Source organism: Rhinopithecus bieti, unplaced genomic scaffold, assembly GCF_001698545.2.
Source record: "Rhinopithecus bieti isolate Rb0 unplaced genomic scaffold, ASM169854v2 scaffold_5191, whole genome shotgun sequence".
Taxonomy (NCBI): Eukaryota; Metazoa; Chordata; class Mammalia; order Primates; family Cercopithecidae; genus Rhinopithecus; species Rhinopithecus bieti.
In genome coordinates, this window is record NW_016804727.1 from 439,109 (window position 1) to 462,599 (window position 23,491).

At 36.2% G+C, this 23,491-nt stretch overlaps 1 protein-coding gene across 2 annotated transcripts in view; it reads left to right on the forward strand.

The window, feature by feature from the left end:
- Nucleotides 1-6,160: 6,160 nt before the first annotated feature.
- Nucleotides 6,161-23,491, forward strand: part of HEPACAM2 (HEPACAM family member 2) — a 31,165-nt gene continuing 13,834 nt past the window's right edge. For both annotated transcript variants that reach the window (XM_017870300.1, XM_017870299.1), the window contains exons 1-3: nucleotides 6,161-6,649; nucleotides 10,074-10,358; nucleotides 16,891-17,191. In XM_017870300.1, coding sequence (XP_017725789.1) covers nucleotides 6,256-6,649; nucleotides 10,074-10,358; nucleotides 16,891-17,191 — 980 coding nt within the window. In that variant the 5' untranslated portion in view covers nucleotides 6,161-6,255. The remainder of the gene's footprint in view (nucleotides 6,650-10,073; nucleotides 10,359-16,890; nucleotides 17,192-23,491) is intronic.

Here is a 23,491-nt window from a genome sequence, read left to right on the forward strand (position 1 = left end):
TGGCTAGTCCTATTAAAAAATTTTTTCTGTACCTTAATATTTTCCCTCATTCTCCTCTTTATCCTTAAAGTTTAAAGGAGTCTCTTTCCAACATTCTGACTGCTTGTCTGTCAACATTATTTTCACCAGATGTTCTCTTTTCCATTCTTCCTATTTATCAGTTTTAAAAGTCAAATCAATTTCTTGTTTATATTCAACAGATAGGAGTTCAAAAAAGGCTACATTTTAAAAAGTTTAAGAACAGCTTAGCAAACTAAGCAATTTAACGTTTAGGCTTCTTCAGTTATTTAGAGCCTTACTTTCACTCCTATATTTTGTTAAAGTTTGCATTGTAAATGTTATTATTCAAATTCATACCTAATGTTGTACCTATTTCACACATTTGAAATGTACAGTTTGTAAATTTTTTTAAGCCTTTGAGTTTGCCAGAGTTGTGATTCTTCCAGTTATTACAGTATTTATGATATCAAATTTAAGCCTGTAATAGATTTTGTTTGCTAAAATTTTGAAAAGTAAATAATTACTATAACTGTCTCTATCTTTGTGCATTTTCTTGCCTTTGAAGGTATCCTGGGTCATCGTCCCACTTATTTTATTTTAAAACAGTAGGACTGCTATCATTTTATAAGTGTTGTTTTGAAGCTGGCGTTAAGAAGAACTTAGAGACAATTTAGTTAAGGAATTCAACTAAAATAAAACAAATGTACATTAGGAAAATAGCATGTTCATAAATAGCTAAAGCAGTTTTTATACCTTAGGACCTTCTCTCTTCTGCAAATTTGCTTTTCTCCTTAGTTAGTGTGTTGTAAAGACCACAGGTGATTTGGCAATCTTTTTGCTCTTAAGAATATTGAATTTTGTTTGTTTCTTTTAAAAAATTTTTTAAAATTTGAAGCCTAAAATGTACAGTTTGTGCAGTTTATTCAAAATACATCATAATTTCTATTTTCTCTAAAGATGCAAGATTTTATTTTCAGTCAACAATACTTGTGTTATGCTTGTTAATACCACGCATGATAACAGGGAAGTAAATGCCAGCTATTTTGAGCTACAGCAGAGTTCACTTTGTGAAATCTGATGTTTATATTCAATACAATGAAACCGGTCTAGGGAGTCCTTTGTTGCTGGAATATAGATAAATTCTACAGTAGGACTTCAAGTGTACCTTAACACTGGATACTTTTTTATAGTGCTATTGTTATACAGTGTAAGAGGGTCTGTAAAAGGAGGGATTATTACTGCAATTTTCTATGTCAGATTATGGTTAGTATTATAAATGTTTCTCCAGATTTGTGTTAATGCCTTATATGCAAAAAGTCAAGATTTTTTAAACAGAACTATAATTTATAAGAGTTTTTGTTTCTTATACCCTGAAAGTAATAGTGAATGTAATAATAAAATCGACTTTAAATTTCCATTTAAGTCCAAATATTTGAAATATTAAAATAAATTTAAATTTCATCAATTTTATGTTATTTATTATTTTGTTTTGTATTTTTTCAAATAAAGTAGAGACAGGGGTCTCGCCATGTTGCCCAAGCTGGTATTAAACTCCTGGGCTCAAGCAATCTGCCACCTCAGTCTCCCAAAGTGCTCGGATTACAGACATGAGCCACCACAACCAGCCTTTTTATATTATTTATTTTCTTGAAGTTTATCTGTTCACGCAGAGGTTGATTTTCTAAAATCGATAGTTTTAGTCCTTTGGGTTTTCTCATACAACTAGAAAAGAGCACTTGAAAATTTCTCAAAATGAAGCTAAGTTTTCTAACATTAGTAAACTACTGTGTTTGACAGCATGAATTCATCACATCTGTAGCGGGTAACACAACGATGGCAAGAGAGTATGTGTTCCTAGAATGTGGAGGAAGCATTCAATTATCTATTTATTCCCAAATTTCACTACAAGCAAAGATTGTATCATATTGATAGGTTCATGTCTTTCCTGCAAAATGAAGAGATTTTACGTAACTGAGATAAGATACTGTATAAAGAAAATTTCATTCCCTGCTGACATTCTTATAACTTGCTACCTATAATTTATCTGATAAAAAATTGTATAGGCAATCTCTAAGCAAATAGTTACTGTAACATCTGTGCTATTTCTCACTGTCATACAAACATTTGAAAAAGCATACATATTTGAAGAAAACTTTTCATTTAATAAGAAAGCATTGAACCTATTCAGAGATATTGATGGGAATATATTATTTAAGGTATTGTTACATGATGCAGTCTAAAATAGCCCCAAAACTAATTTTCCCCTAAATAATGATCATAAATGCTATATAAAATGTCTTCTACTAATGTAGTTTTATTTTTCTCAGAGCTTCAATATTTGTATTGTATTTAATATTTCATTAAATAAAATTTTCCTCCCATAATTTTAGTCATGGACTCTCTAACCAGTCTTTTCATATGTAAGATTCAACATTCTGGGTCAAGATCCAAAAGTCATCAACATTTCTATTCCAGTGATATTGTCACCCCATAGTCATATAGTGCCTCCCAACCATTTCCAGAATATTAAATAAATCTCAGTCAATCTTTTCAAATATAACTACAAAGGAAGTTGATTACAAAAAAAAGCAGCGAAGGACTTTTGCAATGGCTTTCCCAAATGACAAGCACAAATTGGTCAGAATCCATTCAGACCTTCTCAGCCTACTGGTGGTTTCTAGGCTGTGTTGTGAAATGTCCTAAGTGAACCAGTACATCCATGACAAAACTGCTCCCTATTAGCAGTGGTGCAGCTTTTTCCAGTGCACTCCCAAGGCAATTATACGGACTTCCATCATTCCCCTTGATTTCTTTGTAAAAAAAAACACAGAATTGCTGTTTTATTAAAGGATTTCCAAGTATTGACGACTTAGTAAATAGACCAAAAACTGAGACTCAATTCTTCAAAATTAGTTAGGCCCTCTCTCAATTTGGATCCTGTCAAAACCCTCTGGGCCCTTCACCTTCAAATACAGGTAGCTGTTACCCTTAGAAAAGCATCTCAGGATGTCAAGAACATAAAATTAAGAGAGTTGAGAAAGGCCTTACACCTTATTCAGTATTACCTCCTATTCACATACGAGAAAACTGAGTCTGAGAATGAAAATGACTTATTTAAGGTCACATAACCGACCAATCACCCACCATTTTACCCCAAGTATGTGTCCTTTACTAGGACTTCATATTTCAGTAGATCTTTAACTTTATTAAAAAACAAACAGTAATCTTCAAGTTAAGAGAATAGGTGCTTGAAAATCATTATTTTAGGGCTATTTGCAAGTGGCGGACATAGAACATGGGAGTCTAAGATCAGTAGTGAGCCATGAAACCCTTGTAAATATTTTCATATTTACCCAATTAAAAAAATATAAAAAGGAGGGAGCAACACACTTAATCAGTGAAAGTTCCAATTTACATATCTTAAGTTAGTAATAACAGGTACTAAACCTATTTTTTTTAATTGTTGCTTACCAGGAACTTGTTAGGAACCGCCTATCTTCAACTTCAATGAAAGGCATATAAATGCATTTTGTTTTGTGCAGAAACAGATAGACAAAGAGGAATCTTTTCCTGTGCTGATCTCCCATTCAAATGCCCAATGTCTTACTAAATCTATGACTTTAAGAGGTTCACCGCCACTGTCAGCCTCTGCTTCACATATCATAGACATCAGTAATTTTGAGACATAGATTTACTCTCCCATCCTTCTTTCTCTCTCCTACTGTTTCCTTGCGAAAACCACTACTTCCTTTCTGCAATCCACTTTATCTCCTCTTTAGAATTCCCAGCACCCAGTTTTCTCTTCTTCTAATCACTTAGATTAGGAAAAATTCCAGATTTAATAGTCTTACACTTGGCAGAAAAGAATACAGAAAGGAATTCTCATCTTTGTAATTCCTTTGTTATGGACCAATCACCAAAGTGTGCAAGTAGGTCCATTATCAGAAGAAAAAAATCTTAGAAGTTAATCACAAAAACACACAGAGGCAAAGGAGACAATAAGACATGTCTTTATGTTTCTCTTACAGTTATCTGCTTTTCAGTCCATACGGTAAGTTTCAGTTGAGAATCTAGGAGTCTCTTCTCCCTCTAACCAACTATCCTCCTCTTTGGTGTTTTCTCCTCTTGGATTCTTTGCTCTAACTTCTCGCCAACCCCAGAGTTTCACTCTCTACTAATAACTAGCCAAAGGCCCAAACTGTGGGAATCTTTGCTCCTACCTCCACTCTGGGAAGGAAGGAGATAAATTTACTGTTGGTAGAACTGGATTCTTCATAGGAGCAGGCCTACGTCTTTGAGTTTTTCCAAGAAAAAAAATCACAAAAGGCAAACAGACATTTCTACCTTTCCCTTTTTAATATTGATGACCTTTCATGACATGACTTGGATGAAGCTTAAACACTCCCTTTCTAGTAGAATGAAACGAAAAAAATGTAGAAAAAAATGAAAAAGGGGAAGTGATCAAAGAGGATAAACATTTTGCATTTGAGAAATTTAAAATTGTAAAGTACTTATATCTAATTTCCATCTCTTCTCACCCGCTTAAGGATTTTATTCCACTTTCACCCTTCTCTATTCTGCCTCATCAACATTTTCCTTTCCAGTGGAACATTCCCAGTAGCAGAAAACTCTCTTGATTTCATTTTTTATCTTTCTCCAGCCTCTGCCCCATCTCTCTGCTCCTCTTCACAGCAAAACTCCCCAAAAAGTGTTGTCTATACTCATTGTCTATAGTTTCTTTTCTGTTGTCTATTTTTTCTCTCATCATTCAAAATATTCCACATTTAAATTTCTCTCACTCTCTACTATGTCAAATGTTCCTATGATGTAGGTATCATATTGCCCCTTTTAATATGAGGATTTTGAAGCAAAGAGCTTCCAGCAACATGGTAACCTGAGCTAAGGAAGACTCTCTACCCCCCGCAAATACATAGAAATGCTAAATAACATAAAATAATATATCATGGCTTAAGGTAAGATGGGGAAATCTCCAGTTGCCAGAAACTGGGAAGAAACCTGAAGATACAGCGGTGAATGCATAGGCCCCAAAATCCCCAGCACTGCCCAGAGCTCTCCACTGGGCAGAGCTCCATGCCCCAGGGCCCTCCAGGTCCCTCATTCTCTCTTAAATTCTCATTAACCAGAATTTCACAACTTTGCCTCTTGGATATCTAATGGGCATCTCAAAATGAACATGCCCAAAACGGAATCCTCGTCTTCCCCACAAAAAATTATTCTCCCCACAGTCTTCCCCATGATTAATTTATTTACTGCAATTCCTTTCTTCTAGCTGGTCCAAGTCAAGAAGTTTGGCATCCTCTTTGTTTCTGACACCCTCAAAGTATCAGCAAATCCTTTTGTCACGATCAGTCTTTTTCCAAAACGTCTTTTATTAACACCCTAGTCTCCAGCACAGTTGTCTCTGGCCTATTACATTGCAGTCATCTCCTATGTGTTCTCCCTGTTCCTGCTGTAGCTCTATTCCAGTGTATTCTCACAGCAGCTAGACTAGGTCTAATAAAACATAAGAAAAATCATAGCCCTTTTCTGTTCATGAAACTCCTATTGCATCTCCATCTTAGAGTAAAATTGCCAGAGTTTTTCCCATGATCCTAAGGTCCTGCCAGTCTGTCACAGCCACCTCACTGACCTCATATCTTATCATGCTCCTCCTCCTCCACTGTGCTCCATCTGTACCTGCCTCTTGCTGTTTCTCAAATACACCAACCAGATGCCTGTTCTGGGTGGAAATAACTGGTCGTGACTGACAATGGTTTAATACCAGTCTCCTTGGGATATTTGCATTTGGCAAGCATTTGGCTAAAGGGAAGAACTTCCAATAATGGAATATTCAGTCATTTCATACGGCTTTAAGGGAAAATGTTAGGAGGAAATAGCCCCTAGTATTTCTCACATCACATGGTTAGATTATGATATGCTATGGCAGACATTAATATAGTCATAGTTCCAAATGTTTTAATGGTTTCATTGGACTTTAGAAGTAGTAAACTTTCTTAGTTCTCCTTTTCCCATTATTCTGTAGCAATCAGAAAATAACTTCTGCTTTTCCTTTTTATCTTGTGCAATCAGCACAGTCTTTGGGTGGAGTTTTTAAAGTGCGGAAAGTTTCAGAGACAAATATTTACCTCTATATGTAACCCGTACTAGAATAGTCAGTACCTAGAAGCCACTCTTCTTTGAAAAGGATTATCACCTGATCAGGTTCTCTCTGCAGTTGCCCCTTTAGAGTGTGAAATGTGGCTCAAGTTCTTCACAACTTTCCTTTCCTTTGCAACAGGTGCTTGCTCGGGGCTGAAGGTGACAGTGCCATCACACACTGTCCATGGCATCAGAGGTCAGGCCCTCTACCTACCCGTCCACTATGGCTTCCACACTCCAGCATCAGACATCCAGATCATATGGCTATTTGAGAGACCCCACACGATGCCCAAATACTTACTGGGCTCTGTGAATAAGTCTGTGGTTCCTGACTTGGAATACCAACACAAGTTCACCATGATGCCACCCAATGCCTCTCTGCTTATCAACCCACTGCAGTTCTCTGATGAAGGCAATTACATTGTGAAGGTCAACATTCAGGGAAATGGAACTCTATCCTCCAGTCAGAAGATACAAGTCACGGTTGATGGTGAGTCCCCTGTGAGTGTATGTGGGTAGCAATCTAGTATGGTAGTTAGGAAAGGCTCAGGAGACTAAAATACCTTTGCTTTAGATCCTGGCTTCACAACTTTGCACAAATCAATTAATCCTCAAAGCCTCAATGTCTCATGGCACTAATGACATTATCTACCTCACAAGGCTTTCTGAAGATTAAATAAGACATGCATGTAAGAGATATACCTAGTGCCTAGCAGTAGGTAATCAAGCACTACATATAACTTATTGTTTGTTTGCCTGGGAACTATCAAGTATAATGTTGCTAATTTGATGAGATGGAGAAAATCTTATTTTCTCAACAATAGACTATACCCTGGGAAGAGCCCTATTTTTGTCATGAAGATTTTTGTTTCAGTACACTGTTTGGAAGAGGATGAGACTTGTGCAGGAATGATGCTTAGGGACCATGGACATGCCTGAAAATGTCCTCTGAGGGGCAGTGGGGTCAGCTAACTTTCAGACACTTGTTTTCCTTATTGAAGTGAGTGACATACGCAAAATATACTGTGCCCAAAGCCCAACTTCTGATTTTTTCTCTCTACACCTGTTTATTTGACAGTATTCCCCATTTTTATAAATATGAATTCCATTCTATCAATTGCTCCAGCCAAAACCTTGCAGTCACCGTTGACCTCTTTTTCTCACATCCTACATCCAGTCCACAGGAAAGCCTATTGGCTTTACCTTGAAAATATAGACAATTTCCAACCACTTACCACCCCCCAGTACTGCCCCACTCAATACCATAATCGGCCGTGGCCTGAACTATCCTGATAGCTTTTCCATCTACTCTCCCTGCTTCTATTCCTGCCTCCTTCAGCTTCAAATCCTCCCATTGCTTCTATCTCACTCAGAGTATAAGTCAAAGTATTAACAATTTGCAATGCCCCACATACCCAGCGCCTACCTGACCCCATTTTCCTATCTGTATCCCCCTCACTCACTTGGTTCTGGCCATGCTGGCCTCCATGCTCCTTCTGGAACAGGCCAAAACACACTCATTCCTCAGGGCCTTTGTACTTGCTGTTTGCTCTACCTAGACAGCTTTTCTCCAAGATACTAGCATGCTCCCCTCATTTCCTTTAGGTCTCAGCTCAAATGTCACTTTGTCTGTGAATTCTTTACTGACCACGCTATATAAAACATAATCTCACTTCCCCAAACACACACACACACACACACACTGAGAAAAGAGAGAGAGAGACAGAGAGAAGGAGAGAGAGAGAGAGAGAGAGAGAGAGAGAGAGAGAGAGTCACTCTCTATCTCCAATTCTGCTTCTCTCTTTTTCATAGCATTTATTACTACCCGGGCATATTATAGATTTTTATTTGTTTATTGTTTCTCTTCCCCACCTAGAATATGAGGTCCCTGGGAGCAGGGACTTTGTATTATTTGCTGCTTTGTCCTCAGTGCTTAAAACCTTTGCTGATCGCTAGTAGATTCAGCAACTATCTGTGGAGTAAATGAGTGGCCAGAGAGGAGACTGGGGAGACTTCAGGGGAGTGAAGATGCAGAAGGTAAAAGCAAATGCCTATAGAGCAATTGTGGGGAAAAACAAAAGAGAGATCTAAAGGGAGTTTCCATGAAGATTTCCTGTATGGTGTCCTGTCTCCCTCCTAATATAATATCCTTTCTTGTTAATTAGTAATAAAGTTAAATCTGCTTAGGAAAATGCAACCAAAAACTTAGTAAAGCCTCAATAGGGTTTTAGGGCCTGTGCCAAAATTCTTCTCAGAAGAAAAACTTCTTCGTCTGAGTTATACTGTTTTAAGCAAAGGAATGATCACAATACCAGTGACTATTCTAATGATTGGTTCTTCTCATACAAGACTGTTGATGTGTTACCTATTTATCTCATACCACTTACAGTTCCACACACAGGTGCATTTGAAATAAAAGCTTTTTCTGCATATTAAATGTACACAATTTGTTTTTCTTTTTAAATCATAATATCATGAACATAAAGCTTTTCCCAATCTTTTGTTCTTGCCAGGGAAAATGAAGGATTAAATTAAATAGATGAGCCAGTTGATTACACCCTCCTTGAAAAGTGCTAGAGGCTTCAGAACTACTCGGTTCCCCTATAAGTTACCTTTCGACCTCCTTTCTCTTTCACTTTCTTCTATCTTCTCTGGGATGGAGAATTTGGTCAGTTTGTTCTCTAATGCACATTTTCTAGTGTACAAAAATATGAGCACAAGTCAAAATAAATCTACCTGAGGAAGATGCATCGACCCTAATTAAAAGCTTGACAGGAAATTGAAGTATAAACATTGGACACAATCATCTCTCACTTATGTATCATCCTACTCTCTCTGTGTCCTGTAGTCATACATAGAAGGGGATTATTAAATACAACCCTCTCCAAAATGCAGAAGAGAAACATTACCAGATGTGAAGCCCTCTTCATTTTGCCACTGACTGCTGTGTGACTCTGGGCAAGCCACTGTTTTTATCAATTAAGTCAAGAACTTCAGTGATTAAAGAAAATTGCCAAAAGTGGTTGCAGATTCTTACATGATTCTACCATGATTATATAATCCATCAACTTTACAGTTAAAATTCAGAGAGAAAATATTTACTCATTTTTGGAAATTTACTTTGACAAATATTAAGAGCCTACTGTGTGTCAGATGATGAACTAAGACTATTTTCCTACCACTTGACTTTCCAACAGGAATTTCTATTGGATTTGTATTTTTTTCTCTAATTTGATAAAAGCCCAAGAATATATTTTATCCTACTTTCAGACTAAGTCAGTGTTGAAATGCAGGCTCTGGTTTGTTAAAGTGACTAACATAATGTTACAACACAAATGCAAAGCAATTAAAGTTTATAATTGCTTCATGACATACATAGAAAGAATAATTGTACATATGTGATTTGCTAAAACTATCCCTCAGTTTCCCAAAAGTATAGTATATATTAGCCGTATATTTTGCAGATGATAGAAATTTGAGTTCACCACATCTATCCCAATCAGCTGCTATTGGGACATTAGGACAAGTCAACAGAGGGGAATAACCATATAAATTTTGCCTGGGAAAGTGTACCTTTATGGTGTTGGTAAAAGCACAATGAACAGGAAATAAGGAAGCTGGCATTCCATTCTCAGCCACCTATAAAGTAAAGGGCTTCATTAGATCATCCTTGAAAAGTAAGTTCTGGAATTTGGTTATCTCTTACTATAAAGGATATTCTCATATTTTGACATTTTGCATTTTCCCTGGCTTTTTATTCTCTTCTCTTCTTTAGTTATTACCTGAGCAGTCTACATTTACAGTGTAAAATGCTGGAATAATTTCTCCAGGACTTCATATTGGAAAGACCTCATAAGGTTTTATTATAATTCAATGAGAAGAAAAAATCATTCCTATCTCTCTTAATATTGCAGATCCTGTCACAAAGCCAGTGGTGCAGATTCATCCTCCCTCTGGGTCCGTGGAGTATGTGGGGAACATGACCCTGACATGCCAGGTGGAAGGGGGCACTCGGCTAGTTTACCAGTGGCTAAAAAATGGGAGACCTGCCCACACCAGCTCTACCTACTCCTTTTCTCCCCAAAACAATACCCTTCATATTGCTCCAGTGACCAAGGAAGACATTGGGAATTACAGCTGCCTGGTGAGGAACCCTGTCAGTGAAATGGAAAGTGATATCATTATGCCCATCATATATTGTAAGTTTATTTTTTTTTAACTCATGAGTTTTTTGTTGTTGTTGTTTTCTGAGAATATCTCCCAGGATAGTCACAGAGAATATAAGTACCAGATGTCATTTGGCTTTTACCATTATTGTAGTTCATAGTTCTAATCATACCTCCTAGGCACTGTCTTGTATGAAACATGTCTACTAGCACAACCCTATTTCTTAAAGATCAAGTTGAAATACTGGCCAGGGGCCACTCAGGTTGTACTTCGTGATTCAGTCCATTGTGTGACCTCATTCCCAGTGGAATGCAAGAATCTCAATTTCAAGAACCCAGAACAATGCAGAGGCTGCAATGAAGAAACTGATAAATACCTTGAGAAGAACTTTTTTCCTCTCCAAATATTACCATTCCTGAATTTAACATACTTTATTTTTCTCTAGTAAAATATTTTCTTTACATCAATTATTTCTTCTAGCTCTTTATCTGTATGTCTTTCCATCCCTACCTGCCTATCTTTAAACTCTAGCCATAGATTTAAATGAAAAAATCCTGTGGAAAATTGCTTAAGCAATTACAGGCACATGCAAATATCATTTTTGAAATATACTTTTGTTTTGCTATACAGTTCATATTAATCTGGAAAAATGAAAATAAGATCTTTCTTTCAACATGTGCAAGTCTATGCACCAATCTCATTATTATCACAGAATATGCTGTGATACATAGTGTGGAAAATATAAAAATGGGAAAGAAAACCATAATCAAACCTGCAAATGTTAAACATTATGCTTTAGGCTCCTAAGGCTTCTTTCCTTCATGATGTTATTTGAAAGAATAAGAATACCCCAATTTGAGTAAGTTCACACTTCACAGAATCTATCATTTGCTGACAGTTTGAACTTTCTTCTTTACATTATTTTAAACATTATGTATGAAAATCTCACAGAGAAACATCTATCACATGCAAAGAGTAATGACAGATAATAGAAAGAAGAACATTCAGAAAATTTACAAATGTGGGTTCCATTTACACATTGGAAAGATGAATTATCTACATGGCTTAAGAAAGATTTTGACTCTTGTTAATCGCTAATTGTGAACATTGCATTACTAATTTTTGTCTTCACTATTTTTACATTCAAATGCCGAATCCTTCACTTGGTCAACATCTTATCTTATTGATATTCGTTCATTTATTTATTCATTTATGGACTCATTCCTTTATAGATTATTTGATTTTAAAAATCAAACATCAGGTTCTTATTTGTGCTAAACAGTTACTACCTACCATATAATACGTATAAACACAACCCAGACCCATTAATTTAATAATTTTTCTTGCTGTCACTATTTTAGCTCTGTTTTTGTTTTGGTTGGTTGGTTTTGTTGCTTTTGAGTAACAAAGATTAAATAAAATGTATACTGTCATCTGAAGATTGGTTGTATATCCTATCTGTTGATGTGGCATCCAAATGTTTACAATCTTTATCATTCCCTGCAAGCTGGGAATATGTGCCTTGGTTGGTGTTATTCACACTTCTCTTTCTTCATCTGGTTACCTTCTTCTTCCTTCATGACATTATCCTTTCCAGAAAGGTTTGCCTGCCTCCGCTTGTCTCACCACCTCAGTGTCACTAACAGGTTCATTGTGCTCCTTCAGCATCCTAGGCACTCTCATTCCTGGTCCTCTCTGCATTCTATTTTCCCTGACTCTCATGAACACCACAAACCCAAACCAGAGTTCTGCATTCTTCATCTTTGTATCCATAGGGCAATAGCTGACAGAGATTAAGAAATCAATAGTTTCTTGAACTGGACTAAAATGGAACAGATTATCTTTCTTCATATCCCTTTTAGATTCTAGTGTTACTTGATGATGCTGTAAAAAGGCTAAATTCCCATTATAAGATGACAGCTTCTTCATTATAGTGCTTTGGCACTTTTTTTCGTGACCTTTAGCAAAATCAACTATTCTGTTTTCTAAAGGCACTGTTTCCATGAAGGGTTTTTTCATGAAAGTAGGAACTAATTTTTATTTTGGCTGAAAAAGTATAACAAAATCTATTAAGACTGACTACATACTTATGAGGTTGTGATGTCATAATCTGGTATTGGCCTTGGTGGACTACAATGTCAAACCAATAACTCAGACAAGTATCTACTTGCAGTTCATGATATGCCTTCAAGCTCCAGTTGTAAATAATAATCCAGTAACCACTGCATTTTGTGTGCAACATATGGCAATGCTGCAGTGGAGAGCGCTAAGTGATAAAAATTAAAGGGAAAATAAAAGGTCATTCACAGTAAATACTTACCATCTGTTCCCAAGCAGGGCGGCAAACAGCATCATGATGTAAATTTAGGTACTGTTCCCACACAGTCATAAATTGTTAAAGAGAACAGATGATATGTGATTTTACAAGTCATTTAGTAAACAGCCATCCCCAAGGCAAAGGGTTCATTTCTATTGGGAGTTCTCTGCCAAAGGCAAGAAAGTAAACCATAATCCAAAGTCAAAATGGAATTATCCTTCTGCTTTCATCTTCAGTATCAGAGGTCACTCTAGTTGAATCACTCCAAATATCTCCAATTGGATGGCCCATTCACTTGAATAAGGTACTAGGCTGCCCCTCCAAGTAGCAGGATAGTCAGCCTGGAGTTCTAATGATAAAGGAAATAACTTCATAGTAGAGTCAGAAGAAAGTAGATTGTAAGCAACATATAGAGTGTGAGATGTAGTTAGATTTGTGTGCATGTGTGGTAAAGAGAGAGAGAAAAAGATGCGTTAAAGAAGGACTTGAAAATCATCCATGAAATGAGGATATTGGTTCTCTGAGCAATAAAATTACAAATGACTTTCTTTTCATCTTTATGCTTCTCTGAATTTTAGGATTTTCTGAAAAAAAAAAAAAACAAAAAAAAACATGCATTTCTTAAGTAAATAGATAAACTATGTTACCTTTTAAGAAACATATCAGAAGCAAGGAACTGAAATGCTTCAAAGTGTTAGGTTCAAGAGTTGGAAGAGGTGTTGAGGTGGGGGCAAGGAAGTTCGAGGGATTTGAGGCTGCTTCTGAAGAGCCAGATATAGCATATAAATAAAACAGACAGAAGAGAAAAAATTATGCCAATCATGAAACCCAATAAATGAGGAAGTAACAAAATCAAAATAAACATGATTAAGGAAGATAAGCTAAGATAATCAGATTACTTTCTTTAAAGGTATTTTATTTTAAACGATCTTATTAAATTAGGTAATTGACCTTATTTACCAGCCTTGGCTCTAAATGAGTATGGGCTTCCTCTACAAATTAAACCCACCCTCTGAAATTGAAATTGAAGAATTACTGCTTGTGAGAATACTCCATTATGCGGCAGGGTCCTAAGGCAACTCCAAATGAGGAGTTCCCCAAAAAGTTTTGAGCAATATCAGCATGCTTGAAAAGGAGTAACACTCATTTTTATGTATATTAAATTACTAGACAATTTGTTTTCATAGCCCCATTCTCTATACCCCAAAATCAGGGGAAGATGAAGACCTAAATTTTCTTCTTTATCAAGTCTGCCTTGCTCTACTCTTAGAAAGACCCTCAGACTTTAGTTTTTGTACATAGACTCAGGTCTCTTGCTCTTCCAAACTATAGGAAATTCCTCCTGCTGGTTTCCTTCTATGTGAACCATAACTGTGCCCGTTGCTTGGTGATCTTTCCTTCCCGAATGTTCTATCAATGCTGACAACATGAAGGATCCCTTCTGAACCACAAGGCCTGAGATAATAGCCATACATAGCATGTGATCAATATCTCAGATGTCCTCACTATGCCTAGAATCATACCATGTGCAAAGTAATCTCAATATTGATTTTGGTTGAGTGAGCAAAAACAAATTTTTGTTCCCATTACACTACTTACTGTTTAGTGGAATTCAGAATAAAAGAGTTCCATTTTATAGCACACTGTTCTAAAGCTTTTATCACAGTGGTTTCACCTGAGACTGTGTCACAGCCTGAAATGAGGAAACAGGCTTCTTATACAGTAACAGGAAAGGGGCAGAAATTTCTCCTTATTTTAATCCTGTACCTTCAGTTCCTGATTACTTTAAATTGAATGTACTAACTTCTGTTTGCTTTCTGAAAGCAGGCTTACCTCATGCAGGTATATTAATAAAAACCCGTAGGGTTCCTTCACATTTCTCCTTATGCCTTTTTCTCTAGAAAAAACATAGATTAGTCTATGCTTTCTAGCTAATCTATTGTTTTGTATATTCGTTTTCTGTTATAGCTTAGAAAATTTGTCTCCTCAGTGGCAGATTGTTCAGAAAATGCTGACATGATAGAGAACCACTCTGGGAATTTGTGAACTTGGGATTGGTTTGCCAATATCCAAAATGGTTTTACTAGGTTGGCGCGAAAGTAATTGCACTTTTGGCCATACTTTTAATGGCATGGCAAGAATCCTGGTGTTTCAAAGGGGTTAGAAAGAATCTTGGCAATCAGTCCTCTAACCCATCTTTTTATATTAAAAGGTGAGGAAAATGAGACCCAAAAAGTTCAAATGACTTCTAAAGAATGCCTAGCTAATGATTGAAAAAAATCAGTTACCCTAATGTTTAGTTACTACATTCTATTATTCTGCATGTGGAGAGATAAATAGCTCATACTTTAAGAAAAATCAGGGCCTTTAAGATGAGGTCATCACTAAGCAAACTATCCATAGCCATATCCAGTTTGTAAATTCCCTGAGAATATGAATGTCTTATACTTCCATCTCCCATATTCTAAATATATTATCTCATACTTAGCAGCTCTCAAATAAATATTTGATTCATTACTTGATTGGATGATTACATAATTAATATTAATATATAATTAGATAGTAATTGATTGTAGAACTAGTACTACAGTTAGATAACAATAAACTATTATGATATAGAAAGTTATACCACTTTATTTCTTTTTAGAGAAGTAATATGAATGATTAAGTGCATATATTTTAGAGTCCCAGCTCTGCTATTTAATAGCTATATGACCATGGGCAAATAAATTGTTTAAATATCAATTTCCTCATCTTAAAATTAGAATAATAACATCTACCTCCTGGTGGTTGCTTTAAATACTAAATATTATTATCTGCATAAGCACTTAAAGTGTCTTCTCATGGCAGATATCCAATAAATGTTGGTAATGAGCAGCTGAAAGGTGTACATAAGCCTACCTAAAACTCAAAGATTTTTAGACTATAAGCCAGGATTTAGACTGAATGAGAAAACCTATCTAGGTGAAGATTATTTTTTAAATTTTCCTTATTCTCTGAAGAAAGCAATGGGAAATGTGTCTTCACCTACTGACAACCTAACACCATAGAAATGGGAAAATGCTACAGGAGTACTGCAACGTGGAAAAAACACAAGGGGATTAAGTAGTTTATTGATAATCAATGCATATTAGTTAATGATAAGGAAGATGTAATTTTTTTTTTTTTCAAATGGAATCCTAAGCTTAGCTGGGGCGTGGGTGGGAGGATTTAAAAAATTCTTTAACTGTTAAAATGTTGTAAAAATACCAAACACCCCTATGTCTATTTGTACAGTGTTCCATGTGAAACAATGTCTTCTATAAATATTTTTATGGCCTACCCTAGCACTGAGAAGAAAAATAGATAATAACGAAAATATGGTTGTTAAAGAGAAAATAGTGGCCATAATCTGTTGTAAAAGTATTTTCGAGTATAATGACTATTTCAGAAATATTAATGTGTAGAAACTAAAAAGTTAATCTAATAGACATAGAGAGTAGAATAGTAGTTACTAGAGATCGGGAAGGGTGGAGTGGTGGGGGGTAGCCAAAAGTTGGTTAATAGACACAAAAATAGTTAATGGACAGCTAGATACGAGGAATAAGTTCTTGTGTTCTATAGCACTATAGGGTGACTATAATTAATGGCAATTTATGGTGTATTTTCAAACAGCAACAACAGTAGACTTTGAATGTTCCTGAAAAAAGGAAATAATAAATGTTTGAGGTGATAGAGGTACTAATTAGACTGATTTAATCATTACACACTGTATATGTGTATCAAAACATGCAATCAAAATATCACACTGTACCTCATAAATATGTACAATTATCATGTCTCAATTAAAAATAATAATAAAACAAAATAAATCAGCATATAAAAATAAGCTAGTCATACAAGAACAGAAAGATTGAGTTTGTCTACAAGATTGTAGATTTATCAATACATTACTCAAAACCTTAGCATCACAATTATGATGACAGTATTTGTAAAATTATATACGAAGTTTCAGGCTTTTACTATTTCAGATTAGTTCAAATCACTATTTCAAATCAATTCTCAAATAATTTTCACTTTCATGGATATCAAAATAAAATATATTTAGGTCCTCATCATTTATTGGGAGTCTAAGCAAGGACCTGCTCGTCCAATTCTAAGATAAAGACTTTCAAAAACAGTAAAATGCTACTAAGCTCTCCCAAACTCAAGACCTATGTTGTGATTACTTATGCTACTTATCTATTTCTTTTTTTATGTTGATGCAGATGGACCTTATGGACTTCAAGTGAATTCTGATAAAGGGCTAAAAGTAGGGGAAGTGTTTACTGTTGACCTTGGAGAGGCCATCCTATTTGACTGTTCTGCTGATTCTTATCCCCCCAACACCTACTCCTGGATTAGGAGGACTGACAATACAACGTATATCATTAAGCATGGGCCTCGCTTAGAAGTTGCATCTGAGAAAGTAGCGCAGAAGACAACTGACTATGTGTGCTGTGCTTACAACAACATAACCGGCAGGCAAGATGAAACTCATTTCACAGTTATCATCACTTCTGTAGGTATGTGTGACATACAAGGAAGGGATCCTAATAAAACACGAATACATGCTGGCCTTGCCCTTCCCCTATCTTATACCTATGTGGAAAAGAAAATCATTGTGGGATTATTCATATACTCTAAAAATCTCTCTTTCCAAAGTTAACGAAGCTGTGGTTTCTAGGACTCAAAGAAAGAAAACTCAAAATGAAATAAGGGAGAAATTCAATTCATTTGTGAGGGGCTATGAAGAAAAAGTGAATTCCATAAATTACTTCTAAATGTGCACTCTTGCTTTCCTAGTTTTATGAACAAAAATATAAGAGAAACAGCCTGCTCATTTAGAGGGTTTGTATCTACCATTGCATTAGGTCAGATGAATAAATCTCCATGAGTTGGGAATCTGGTTTTCCCACTTCTATTTGATTCCCCTTCTCACTGTCTTTCATGGGCTTCCCTTCCTCTTTCACCATTTAAACACCTGAAAACTATGGAAGTTCACAAGGGGAGTCTCAACACCTTGGAAATTACAAAATTCTGTAAGTCTGTGAAATTTGGCTTTCTCTAGAAATCCTCTGATTATCAGAAATGTCATCAACCCGCAAAGGTTAAGAATTACTGCCCAAAATATTGATGCCCACCAAATTTTCATCCTTCTACACCTTCTCTTCTCTCTCTGTACATAATGGTTTTATTCTCCTGTATGATTTTCTGTATGATTTCATTCATTTCCAAGGCTTCATGTAACACTGGTACATCCCAAATCTATATCTTTAAAGCTTTAAAACTGTACACCCAGCTTCCTCTGGATGTCTCTGCTTGGAAGTGCCAGAAGCACCATACAGGTCCAACATATCAAAACTGAACCATCTTCTTTCCCCATAAATTGCTATTCTGCCTGTATTGCCTATTTAAGTGAATGTCCCTACTAACTACCAACTTAAGACAGAAAGCTAAATGTCATCTCGGACTCATTCCTCTTGCCTATTGCCTGGTCCCACATTCAGTCACCAAGTTGTGTCCATTTCCTTCCTTCCTATTTCTCAGATACATTTTCTTCTCTCCTTCTTCCTTCTTTTGTCTTTCTTTACTTATTTCTTTGTATTCTCTTCTCCTTCTCCCTCTCTCCTGCCCTTTCTCTCTCTACTCCTCCTCTTCCTTTTCGTTTTTCTTCTTCCTCTTCTATGACTACTTCTACTACTACTAAGTCCTTCTCAGACTCTCCTTTGCACACATGTCAAATGCCACTTGGGCAAAATCTGGGTGCGGGTTTGGACAGGACATGGTGGTTAAGGTACCTATGACTGGTGGAAGAACAAGTTTATAAAAGCTACTACTCATTAATATCTTTTCTATTGATGCCTTCTCTTTCTTCACCTTTATAGCACTAATACCTAGAAAAAAACCCATAACACAGAGAAACTCAATATATTTTGTTGAATAAGTGATGCAACAATATAATTTCTTTTAATCCATAGGCTCAATTTTTCAGTATGTTGCCCTTGGGCCCTCTGCATCAAGATCACCTAGGGAGGTTGCTAAAAATGTAGCTTCATTAAGACACCTCAGACCTATTGGATCAGGATCTTTCAGGTAGCACCTGAGAATCTGAATATTCAGGACTCACAAGTGTGACAACCACTTGTTTAGTACATTTTATCTCCAGAGAGTTTTGAATTTATTAAAAAATGCCTGAAGAGCCATGAAGAATTATAAGACTATTGCAAACCTACAGGTCGATGAAGAAATGTATAGTGGATAGGTTCCTCCTAGGGACTCCTTAAGGTACCAGGAGGAAAAATCACCTAGGTATATTGGAATGTATATACTGTCATGGTGGGGTTTTTTTAATCTGAATACAATCCACTGTTCGTTACGATAGCCGCTAACCTTATTTGACTTTTGAGCACTTAACACATTGCTATGCAACTGAGAAACTGAATTTTTAATTTTATTTCATTTTTATTAATTTTAATTTGCATATAAATAGCTACGTGTTTAGTGTTTACCATGTCAGACAATGCAGCTCTAGAATTTTTACCTGAGTTGCTTCATTTGGGCAATAGATAATAATATATATTTCTTGTAGAGCCAAAAAGTGTATGTGTTTTAGGGTGTTATAAACTAAGCACCCATTCATTCATTTGTTAGCACCCATTATGGGCCAAATATCAGAGTAGGCACTAAGAATACCATATGAGAAAGGTAATTCCTTCTAACAAGAATTCCTGCTCACAATCTAATATGAGTGGCAAACACATAAACAGCTGAGGTACATCCTTTGCTTTCTGTTTTACTAAATTTTTTATAGGCTTAACCAGCTTTTCACCCCAGTAGCAAACCAAGACATAATTGTACAGCAAGCCATAATTAAGCATGTAAAATAGTAGCAATCCAGGTGTCATCTTCAGCTTGTTTCTCATGCTCACTGCAAATGAAAACATGGCTGTAATATATAAAAGTGTACTACAGTAAGGCTTTCCCACGGCCTAAACTTTCTACATTAATATTTAGCCAAGGTATTCTCATAATATCAGAAGCCCCCAATATTTGATTAAGATCTTATTACCAAGGTCTAAAGACAGCTACAGTCTTAACGTCGGATAATTACCTTTTGCAAAATCTAAAAAACCTGTTTGACCTGTACAAAGACCAAGCATTTGTTATTACAGTAAATAAGAAGAGCAGGTGCTTATTTTTCAGAGGGATTCAGAGCTGTCAATATTAGTGACCTCTTTGTGGCTTTTAGAGCTATTTTCTAACCCCCAAATGTCCACAGAGCTTTAACTCAAACAGCAACAAAATGGCAAAGAAAATGAATAGTATTGATGTGTTTTGTTAAATATTTGTTTTTTCTAAGTTTCAAAGTCAGTGAACCTCTGCAGTATACATTAAGTATACACCAACCTACGGTTATAAATGACCATCACTTGCAACTATCAATTGAGCCTACTGACCATCCACTCTGATGAATAAACTCTTGAGATCTGTGAAGAATTTGAAATCATTTAAAAGGTCAAAGTACCTGCTTTTGAGATGTTTCCAGAACCGATCTGGTGTTTGGTATAGCCAGTGAAGTTGTAAGAAATAGATTAACCTCTTACTTCTTAATAAGGCAAAACATTTGGCTGACCAAAAGGTTTTAGCAATAGAATGTGGAAGCCAAAGGAAAAAGGAGTCAGAGATGACTCCAAGATCACAGATGTGGAAAGAAAATAACAAAGTCAGGAAATAATCAAGTTTTATTAGGGATTTTCAGTGGGGAGAGGAAGGCTAGAGAGAACAATTGGTTGTGTGTTTTTCTGCCTTTCTAAGACTGCAGCAAACAGTGACTTTTACCTCTTTGGACTATGATTCACATCTAATTTGAGATATTAATTGACCTTTTTATATCTTCATGGAAATATCCTAAAGGAAACAGAGACAATAGGCAAGTTCACACTGCTAGTGATAAAATAATATCCTAATTCAAAGCCTTTTTATTTATTTATTTATTTATTTATTTATTTATTTATTTTGAGATGGAGTTTCACTCTGGTTGCTCAGGTCAAAGTGCAGTGGCATGATCTCAGCTCACTGCAGCCTCTGCCTCCTGGGTTCAAGCGATCCTCTTGCCTAAGTCCCCCAAGTAGCTGGGATTAAAAGCACATGCCACCACATCTGGCTAATTTTTGTATTTTTAGAAAAGACGGGATTTCACCATGTTGGCCAGGCTGGTCTCAAACTCCTGGCCTCAGGTGATCCACCCACCTTGGCCTCCCAAAGTGCAGGGATTACACGCATGAGCCACTGTACCCGGCCCAAAGCCCTTGTTTTTAACCACTATAAAAACTGTCTCCTTTGGTATAACTGAGAATGTTGATGAAACCATATGGTCTTTCTAAAAGATAGGTATAGGGTCACACATAGAGTATAGTGTGTACTTTCTCATCACCTATCTAATTTAATGCTATGTATGTAGAGATACTCTGGTTTGTCTACAATGTGTATAATTTCATATTAATGCAAAGTTAGGAAATACATGTAACTGAAAATAATGTCTATGATATGTTTCAAGAAAAGAATAATTATTAAAATAGTTAGCTTTGTGTTTTGAAAAACAATATTTTATTACCTTAATTAAGGACTTCCTTGAATGCAGATGTCCCTACTTTAAAGTTTTAACTGAGCTTAAATTGCTATTTTGACATGCAATGTATAGACAGACAGATAGATAGATAGATAGATAGATTGATTGATAGATGATAGATAGATGATAGAGAATGTTTATGGAAATGCAATCATCTGATCAGAATTCAAATGTTCACATTTAATGAAGGCATTCAGTTGTATAAATAGAATTCCCTAAGGCCATGTGGGCGTAGTTTGAGATTTAGCCATAATGGAAATGTTTTCAATTTGTATGTGGTCCTGAGAAAGTTACCATTTTTTATGTTTATTTATATTCCCCATCTTTTCTTAAAGAAGAGAACAGGAAAAAGACTCAAGGCAGGAAAATGAATTGACTGATTTTTTCTATCTGGAAATTTCTCAAGTCAAGGCCTCTAGGAAATGTATTTTACTTTGGGCCTTTGGAAATGACAATTAAGATGGAACTACAAATCTGACATTCAGACCCTGAGACCTAAGGTGATGTCTCCATGAGCACCCAGCATTGAACAACTTTGTCTGTCAGGTGGGCTTATGATGGAGTGTGGAAATGGCACACTCCTCAACGTGGCACCTTCATCTCCAAAGGGACACGAGTCAGCTACCATAATCAGTGAACAGATTGAATGAGAGAGATCTCAAGACTTCATTTTGATCTAGAAATAGATACACAGACTGGTAGCATATGGCTGTCCTGCACTGAGTGCAGTCTCAAACAGCAGGGTTGCGATACCATGGATACCACACCTCTTGCCCATATTTGCACTTAACATGTTATTCCATTTTATTTGTTTGCCTAAGGAGGAGGCAAATAGCATTTGCACTATGGCTTTGGCACATGAGTCCATCATGTTTAAATAATGGGGAGAATGGCATGCTATGTGCTAAAGAATAGTATAAACTCTGTGAAAGGAGAAAGAAGGAAGCTCCTGCAAGTGTCTAGAACTGCAGAAGCGATCCCTATACATTCTCTATGGCAATAGGCTCAGAATTTCCTGCTGTCTTATTTTCAAGTTCAGGTTCTGGAAGTTCATCTTTGCAAAAACACTTGCCTATGGCTGAGACCACACAACTGTGCCCTTTGATTTCATCCTTGACATATTTGGCACTTTTTGTGTGCGTGAAAGGGAACAAATTTCAAATGCTGGACCTAGTAAATCTTGTGTGTTCCTGGATAGAGGAGCAGTGTTGAGAGCAGAGAGCCAGGATGCTCTACAGAAGAGGCCTAACAGGAAAGATCATTTCTTCCGAGAAAAGGATTGTCCCTATTCCTCATTCTCCATGGGGAAGACTCTTGGCCTTTGCCCCAGCCGTGGTTTTGGACTGACAGGCACTGGTCATTACAGGAAAGCTCTCTGATGTAAGGCAAACACAGGCCAAGGCAAGAGGCAAGAGGGCAATAAGGAAGGAGCCTAAAGAAATAAGGAAGTAATGGAGAAGGGGAAGAGTGGGATCCTCTGTAGGAGAGAATGTGTGCAAATTAAGTCATTTTACTAAATACATAGCAAAAGGGACAAAAAGTTAAAAACGAAGGAGAAGGGAACATATGTATCTTATCTAGTCTAAGACATGCGATCATTGTATATTAAGCCTTCTGCCCGACTGCAGAATCACAGAAGTGTCTGGCCGAGAGCGGATGCCAGCCAGAGTGAAGCTTCACTATTAAAATGAGAACTGCTTGGAAATAGTAATTATTAGGATATGTTCAAGTTTAAGAGGGAAAAAACAGCCGAGACTACTCAAGTGTTTTTGTGCAGTTTTGCTCATGGTAAAGCACATTGCAAAAATTTGAATAGAATAAATTAGCATTGAATTCTTTTTTGAGGAGTCTTCAGGGCTTATAGAATTTTGGTGATGGCAGTCTGGCTATTAAGAAGTGAAAGATTTGAAGCACATGAAGTCTGATGTCAGAAAAAGTTAGAGGAAAAACTGATATATAAGAGCCTACCTACTAATTGGAAAACCAATCTTTGACCACAGATTAACAGAAAAGTTGAACTTGAAGTCAGAAAAAAACCTGTCTACTCTCAACTCTAGGACTTACTGACTATGGCAAATATTTTAGCTTCTCTGAGACTCTTTCTTTATCTGTAACTGTAAATGGTGTTATGAATTTTCTTTTGTAAATGGAAAACAAATGTACATTTGATTTTATGTAAATATATAATTTAATATATA